At 37.1% G+C, this 7,603-nt stretch overlaps 2 protein-coding genes across 6 annotated transcripts; one reads left to right on the plus strand and one right to left on the minus strand.

The window, feature by feature from the left end:
- Nucleotides 1-5,692, plus strand: LOC141908104 (carboxypeptidase Q-like). 5 transcript variants are annotated; one of them, XM_074797955.1, is made up of 13 exons: nt 1-107; nt 486-547; nt 864-929; nt 1,445-1,576; nt 1,667-1,728; nt 2,044-2,211; nt 2,419-2,583; nt 2,739-2,823; nt 3,289-3,392; nt 3,480-3,638; nt 3,902-4,022; nt 5,108-5,287; nt 5,471-5,691. In XM_074797955.1, the coding sequence occupies exons 2-13, from the start codon at nt 487-489 to the stop codon at nt 5,575-5,577; spliced, it is 1,410 nt and encodes a 469-aa protein (XP_074654056.1). In that variant the 5' UTR covers nt 1-107; nt 486; the 3' UTR covers nt 5,578-5,691. The 5 variants fall into 5 exon arrangements, with proteins under 5 accessions (XP_074654056.1, XP_074654047.1, XP_074654064.1 ...); XM_074797946.1 differs by lacking the exon at nt 3,902-4,022 and adding an exon at nt 4,599-4,719; XM_074797963.1 differs by lacking the exon at nt 3,902-4,022 and adding an exon at nt 4,599-4,719 and having other exon boundaries at nt 45-107; nt 468-547; nt 5,471-5,692.
- Nucleotides 5,693-6,052: 360 nt separating this feature from the next.
- On the minus strand, nt 6,053-7,429 carry LOC141908129 (signal recognition particle 9 kDa protein-like). The gene is made up of 3 exons (XM_074797995.1): nt 7,289-7,429; nt 7,064-7,132; nt 6,053-6,958 (listed from the first exon to the last, which is right to left on the minus strand). The coding sequence occupies exons 1-3, from the start codon at nt 7,358-7,360 to the stop codon at nt 6,860-6,862; spliced, it is 240 nt and encodes a 79-aa protein (XP_074654096.1). The 5' UTR covers nt 7,361-7,429; the 3' UTR covers nt 6,053-6,859.
- Nucleotides 7,430-7,603: the final 174 nt, after the last annotated feature.

Genomic DNA, 7,603 nt, shown 5'->3' on the forward strand with positions numbered 1-7,603 from the left:
TCGGGACCTGACAATTCAATTTAATTAATTCTTTATTGTTCCGTAACGTAGTTAAACATTATAAGATTAAGTACAATAAAGACAGGGGAATGACTAGGGGATGACAGGTAAGACCTGTCATAAGACCTGACATGACAGGTTCTGGAAACTCTGCAGCCAGACATCATTCACATTTCCAAGGATGAGTCGAGAGGCCCGGGCTTGAAGTTGTTCGTTTTGGCCCTATATCAATAAATAGGCCTATGGCTATTGTACATAGGCCTAACACTACTATCTTCATTATCTGATCTAAGGGGGTAGACTAGTTTGATTATAGATCAGTTCTTTAATAGGCTAGATTGGAAAAATTCAGGCCAAAAAATCATCACATGATTAAGTTCACATGATTTCTGTTCATTCATTCATCAGTTGTGGTAATATGCCAGATCATAAAAAACAGCTATTTTATTAGCAGCCGCCTGCATAAGGCTATTTTGTTTTTGCAGCATGAAGTTCCACGATGATGGAAGAGTTGACAAGTCTGCTATAGGCCTACTGCTTTTATATGGTAAGTATGTGGTTTGATTTCATAAGCCTGGCAAAATATCCGATCAGATTAGATATTATAACAGGTGCGTTCTTATCAAAGCATTTGGAAGATGCTATGGAATAGAATATAATCCAAGATTTCATAACTCTAATTTTCTAAACATTTCTCCAAATTTCAATTTATTTTGAGTTGGAGCCCACCCAAGTTGTGGATTCATGAAGTTCCTCAAAGAATTTTGGAAATTCCATTGAAATGCTTGTGAAATCATACTCAAAGTATTAAATCCATCTCACCATCCAACCAACTCGCTATCTTGTATTGTCCATATTTTCAGCCATGTGCATCAGCACAGTTGTTGGGATAAACCATGACATCCTCAAAGAAATCAAAGAACATACAGGTATGATCTACAATTCATTATGTACCATAGGCCTATCCGGTATCATCTCCGTCGAATCGAATCAAGTGTCCAAATACTATTCATATATACATGTAGCTGGCCTGTGCATACTTTATTTAATAAAAACTCTTCTCAACCCTTTCCGTGCGTAAACACCGCAGTGCGGTGTATGAATCGGTGATGGATTTTGCTAGTACACCGCACTGCGGTGTATTGGTGTAATTAGTAATTAGATTTTATCTCTATTGAAAGATGGCAGCACCTGTCAAACATTGTGAAATACTAGTAACCTACGATACATCGCGTCACGGTGAAGACGCACTATAGTGGTACGCCCGTTATTCAACACACTAGGGCGGAATTTTTCAAAATTTTCAAATTATCTCCAGCACTATAGGGTATTGATTAGTCAGCACTGAAAGGGTTAACCAGGATCATGTACTCGGATTCTTCCATGTTTTATCCTCAACGATATTATATATACATGCATTGCTAATAAAAAATCTAAATTTCAGAGGTTGCGAAACAAATTATTGATATGGCAGTTTACGGAAAATTGCAGAATCAATCTTACAACCGTTTGGCCTTGTTCACTGATACCTTCGGAAACCGAATAGCTGGATCTAAGAACCTAGAAAACTCTATAGGTACAACTATTGGCATTTATAACTGAAATTCAAGAAACCCCCATTCAACCAAATTTTTGAAGGCTTTTCTCATTGAATGTCAACTTTCAGATTATATTTTGAGTAACCTGGCAAAAGAAGGGCTAGAAAACGTTCACGGCGAACCAGTTAAGGTAATGTCACATATCGTCGATAGAGTGGTATAATGGACTCTAACTTGAAACTCAGTTGTACTGGAACTGATATTTCACTGAGTTTGATACCGTACATGTTTTTCAGGGAAATTGAACATCTTTGTCTTGAGTGGCTTCTCGCCTTTTACTTTTTGTTTACTGCATACCTTGAGCCTTCATCAAATATCTATGATTTAAGGGTTCATCTTCATTGAAAAATAATCTCCGTAAAATCAGTTTTACTGAAATCTGGGCTATACCCCTGTAAAATATACCTACTGCTGCATAAAATCATTGAATTTCTTAATAAATTAGGTTCCTCGGTGGGTGAGAGGAAATGAAAGCGCCTACCTGATCAGTCCAAGACTCCAAAAATTGCGGTTGTTAGGTCTCGGTGGCAGCGTCGGAACACCTCCATCGGGTATAACTGCTGAAGTCATCGTAGTACGCTCATTTGAAGAACTGCATCAAAAAGCTGCAGAGGTAGGTGACCATGTAACGTGGAACCTTGTTAATCTTGTGGGCAAAAGTGAAATTGTTGTATCAAACAGGCTTCGTAATATTCATCCAAAACTTTAAACAGAATTTTAATTAATGAGGTTCAACTGTATATTATCACAAAGATTTCCCGAATCTCACCGAGGTTTATCCACCTGATTATTATTGCACACATTCAATTTTCTATTCTAGGCAAAAGGTAAAATAGTGGTTTATAATCAACCATTTGTCAGTTACGGTAAAACTGTAAAATATCGGGATTATGGCGCTGGTGAAGCATCCAAAGTTGGTGGATTGGCTGCGTTAGTTCGTAGTATTACTCCCTATAGTATATACAGCCCTCATACAGGCTGGAAAGTGAGTATGATATGACAAGTAAAACTTCGCAATGAGTCGCGAATGAAGTCAAATATAAGTTCCACAATCACAAAGCTCAAACAAAATAAAACATGAATTCCATGGAAGTGATTCAGTTATATTGCTTATCCAAGTTTGTTCGATATTGTTTCTAGGATCATATGGATGGAGTGAAACCAGTTCCAACTGCTTGTATAACTATTGAAGATGCAGAAATGTTGAACCGTATGTACGATAGAGGTGCGTAGATGTATGATTTGAATGATACAATACACAGAGTGGCCATTCACCTGGAAAACTCAGGGAATCAGAAAATCTAGAAAAAATCAGGGAAAAGTCAAGGAACTTGACTTGTTCTCCGCAACAGTTTTTAGAGAGGCAGCTACCCCTTTCATTTTTATATCCACCCCTCTGAAAATCAGCCGCCCCTATAAAATATCTGCTGCCAATACTAGATTAGATGTCAATATTCTATCAATGCACATAATTGCTTCGAAATGTATTGAGCTAATGTGAAAAGATAGAAGATTTCACCGAAGGATCGAAAGCCTTGTTACTTCAGCAGCCACGATATCATGCACTTATCAACAAATGCAAGTCCTTTAGAATTCAAGCGTATGGAGAACACTGGCTTCACACCTGGAAATCTCAAGGAACCAGAAAAATCTAGTTCAAAACAAAGGAATATTTATTTTTCATTTTCAGGCACAAAACTGCGAATACATTTGAATATGGAGGCAAAAAATCTGCCGATGACAACATCTAGGAATATTGTAGCTGAAATTGTTGGACGAGAAAAACCGGATGAGGTATGGCATGTATAGAATTGAAGTACCGGTATGTGTTTACAAACTTAAAACATGGTTTTATGATGCGCGCGTGTTGATCTGATTCAGGTTGTAATGTTTGGAGGGCATATCGACAGCTGGGATGTGGGTAAAGGAGCCATGGATGACGGAGGTGGTGCTTTCATCTCGTGGCAGGTTTTATCGTTGATTAAGCAACTAAAACTGCGACCGAGACGAACTCTGAGAATGGTTATGTGGACAGGAGAGGTGAGACTGCTGTGATCATTCTTCCCAGTTTTCATGCTGCTACTACAGTTATCTCATGGTTTCATGCAGAAATTTTTAAACAGTTAAGAAGATGGATCAGCTATGACATAACTCTTCAGTCTTAGTGCTAATAGCAGCAGACCCAGAACTGAAATATCTTGTGTTTAAGTTGTGCAGCGCACGTGGAAGAATGTTAGAAACAAAATTGATTATTTAGGGAACCTAACTATTGAAAATGGAAAATTGTTTTCGTGTTTCCGCAGGAACCGTGCATTTGTGGCGGGCAAGAATATTTTAATCGACACAAAATGAACATATCTAAGTATAACTTGGTTATGGAATCTGACTTGGGCACATTCAGGCCTATCGGAATTAATTTTACTGGTACGGCTGATGTCACGGTGTAGGATCCCTAAATTTGATTTGTCAATGAAGTTATCAATTATCTATCCATTATGATGTACTGCTAAGCTTTTAATCAAACCCTTCTAGACAATGCCTTACTCAGTAGCATTGGGACAGACTAGATATTGTGTCTGGATACCGGGTTAAGGATGCAAAAAATTGAAAGTCTTTAAAGTACTTTATAGGCTTAGCTAGTTTATTTGACGTGCAAGCTTTTGGTACTAATGTATAATGATAGTTGCTTTATCAGGTAAATGTGTCTATCTTAATGAGTCACTAATTCACCTGATGAAGCTTCTATACACTAGCAGCGAACGCTTGTGCGTCAAATAAACTAGTTAAACTATGAAGTACTATTCGTCTTGTTGTATTCATTCTACACCAGGTTGACACGGCTCCTTTTCGAATCATCTAGAATATCAATCTCGGTAAACTTCACAAACTTGAGTTGATTTCCGGATTCCATGTTACTGAGTAAGGAGTCTACTCTATTTGCTTGAATTTATTCTAATGATCAATTCTACTTAACAATTTGATGGCATTATTTTGCTCCAGGAGGTTGGCGTGTGGGGAGGACAGCAGTATTTTAATCTGCATCATCAAAACATATCCAAGTACAACTTAGTGATGGAATCAGATATTGGTACATTTAGACCAATAGGGATTAATTTTACCGGTATGATTATTCCTTACCGTTCCCATCAAAACAAATCAACATGATTATGCACGCTTGGCCCATTTCATAAAAAATACAAAATTCTTGTTTAGTTGCAATTAGTTACTTCATGTTTCCGATAAGTGCGTCAATTGAATGATATTGGTCATGAAACGGGACCTGTTTTCTTCAATAGAATCTTAATGGTTATAATTCATAAGTCCTGCAGGGTGGATCTTATCACATTACCACCCACCAACATAAAACCTGGCCGTAGACCCTTCATTGGTCTATACCACCAGCACAGAGCAAATCTGCTGATGAAAAAAAAAGCATCTGATTGGCTTGATATATAGACTGGTGGCTAGGGACAACTTTTCTAACCTGCATGTTCATATAATCCTTACAGGTAATGCTCAGGCATATGAAATCATGAAGAATGTGATGCAACTGATGTCCCCGATCGGTGCAACAAAAATATCGCCAGGCTACACTGGAGAAGATGCATTATTTTGGGTGAAGGCGGGTGTACCAGGATTAAGCCTTAACAATGACAATCGCAAATATTTCTACTATCATCATTCAGACGGTAAGACAGTTATGCGCGGCCTTAATTTTAGTCAATCTCCAGATAACCGTATAGCATAAGAGCCTGATCAAGGCCTTATATTCATTAGGACATAGGCTTTCTTCACATAGCTTGCGCGTTACATTGTTAGAATACCATTTAGGTATATTCTCTAGTGAATAACTATTTTCTTAATCATTTCAGGAGACACAATGACAGTGCAAAATCCGCATGAAATGAATTTGTGTTCGGCTTTATGGGCAGTGGTGGCATATACGGCAGCTGATTTGACAGAGATGCTACCCAGATAACTTAATATTTTTTTGAAGTAGATATTTTCCGATTCGTAACTGATGTTTTCCAAATATACACAAGAGTATTTATATAAATTCCAAAGATATAATGAAAATACAATCAAAAGAAAATTTGTTCTTCATTTCTGCGCTGTAGTTTAATAAACCACTTTCATTAAGTATTTTTTACTCATTCTCCAGAGGACAGAATTTTATGACTAAATACTTTACGGATGACTGACTCTGTTGATTAGCGCATGCCTTTATTTGCTGACAAAATGTATGTAGTCTGCATTTCGGTCTGCACCTGGCATCCCTAACCAGTATGGTAATGTCGCAATAATAGAGCTTATTGTTGCACTGATGATCTACACATGCGGAAGCTAGTGAACCAAGACTAGCCGCAATAGGTCTGGTGATCCTGGCAAGTGCAGCTTATTTCAGCCATGTGAAAACATACGCTTTCATACAAACATCCATAAATTCTTTAAAGAGGGTAATTTATTTTGAAAACTGTATTTTATTGACTGCATTTATCTGGCACATCAGATCATTGAACGTTTTGAGACTGGCGCAAAAACTCATGCAATGAAATACAGTGGAACCTCGTTACAGCGAATGTTACAGGACCAGAAAATATGTTCATTATAACCGATAGTTCGTTATATCCAGTATGAAATTAATTTTTCCTACTGGGGATAAAATTCTATATTTGTAATATCCGATGAATCGTTGTGTATCCGAGTTTGTTACAACGAGGTTCCACTGTAACACTAAAACATGCAAATCAACATTCATTCATAGGATAATGATTGAAACATTATACAAAATCATTTGACGAAATAGATTAGATGTAAACACAAGCATAATCAAACTTAAAATTGATATAACCAAATTTCTGTTTGACAATCGGTTATACTTTTCAGTGGGACTGTCTGCCCTATATAATTCCGCAGTTTCGTGTGAAATTATACCTTTAGTGTTTTAGCTTGAATGTTCAACTCGAACAATACAATAAAATCTTCACCTTGAAATTTGGTTAATATAAGTTAATCGCATACAAAACTTGTAAATGCATCAGTTTTACCACTACGGAGGTTAGGTCCATCAAATAACGCTGCACCAACAGAGGAACACCATCTCACTCTGGAAAATGTTACTTAAACACTGATTCAAATATCCAAATAATCCTCGCTGAGTCTTGTTAGAATAAATAAGCCATCACCATTTGCTTTCAATTTTGTAAAGTTTGGAGTGTCAGTCTTTCTAAATTTCGAACATATGTTTCCACGGTCTTATTTTATCGCCCCTCCTTTGATGACATATGACGCATTAAATGACTAGTAAAACGTTCCAATTTCTTAACATCTTGAGCATGTTCCGTTCTGTACATTAAACACTGCAATTAGAGAAAAAAGAGAAATTTTTACGATTAAAAAAATCTTAAGCAAGAAGGCGCCTTTTTAGATAGGCCTACACAAAAATAAAATGAAACCAAACTCACTACATGGTTATCAGTTAGTTTCACGGTAAGCTTTCCATCACAATGTCTGTACTTCATAGAAAATCGTGCCTGGAGGAAAAAAATAACATCCTTACAATATGCTACGCCAAATCGGCGACGGTGACGTACAGTTACATTCAATAAGAATTGCACATGGTGGTAATTATTACGATCGTAAAAATGCAGAAAATAACGACACCACAGATGTTTAGACAGACTGAATACCTTCGTCGGGTCCGCGAGATAGAGTCTTTCGGCAGCTTTAGCGAATTCTTCCCAAGAAGTGATATAAGTCATTGTGGAAACGTAAATTGACGTTGAAATATGGTTCACAAAGCTGGGGAAACCCGGAAGTAAAATCTACCAGAAAAGTAGGTCAAGTCAGAACTTGGGAATCCAAAATTACGACGGTCACCGATTTACAATTGCGGACAATTTTTATTCGTAAAAAAATATTTCAACCGGATGAAAAATATCATATTGTAATGAAACAAAGTGAAACAGACAGTGACTAACTAATTTATGTGTGCAGTTCCCAAA

The sequence above is a fragment of the Tubulanus polymorphus genome, chromosome 1 (assembly GCF_964204645.1).
Source record: "Tubulanus polymorphus chromosome 1, tnTubPoly1.2, whole genome shotgun sequence".
In the NCBI taxonomy this organism is placed as follows: Eukaryota; Metazoa; Nemertea; class Palaeonemertea; order Tubulaniformes; family Tubulanidae; genus Tubulanus; species Tubulanus polymorphus.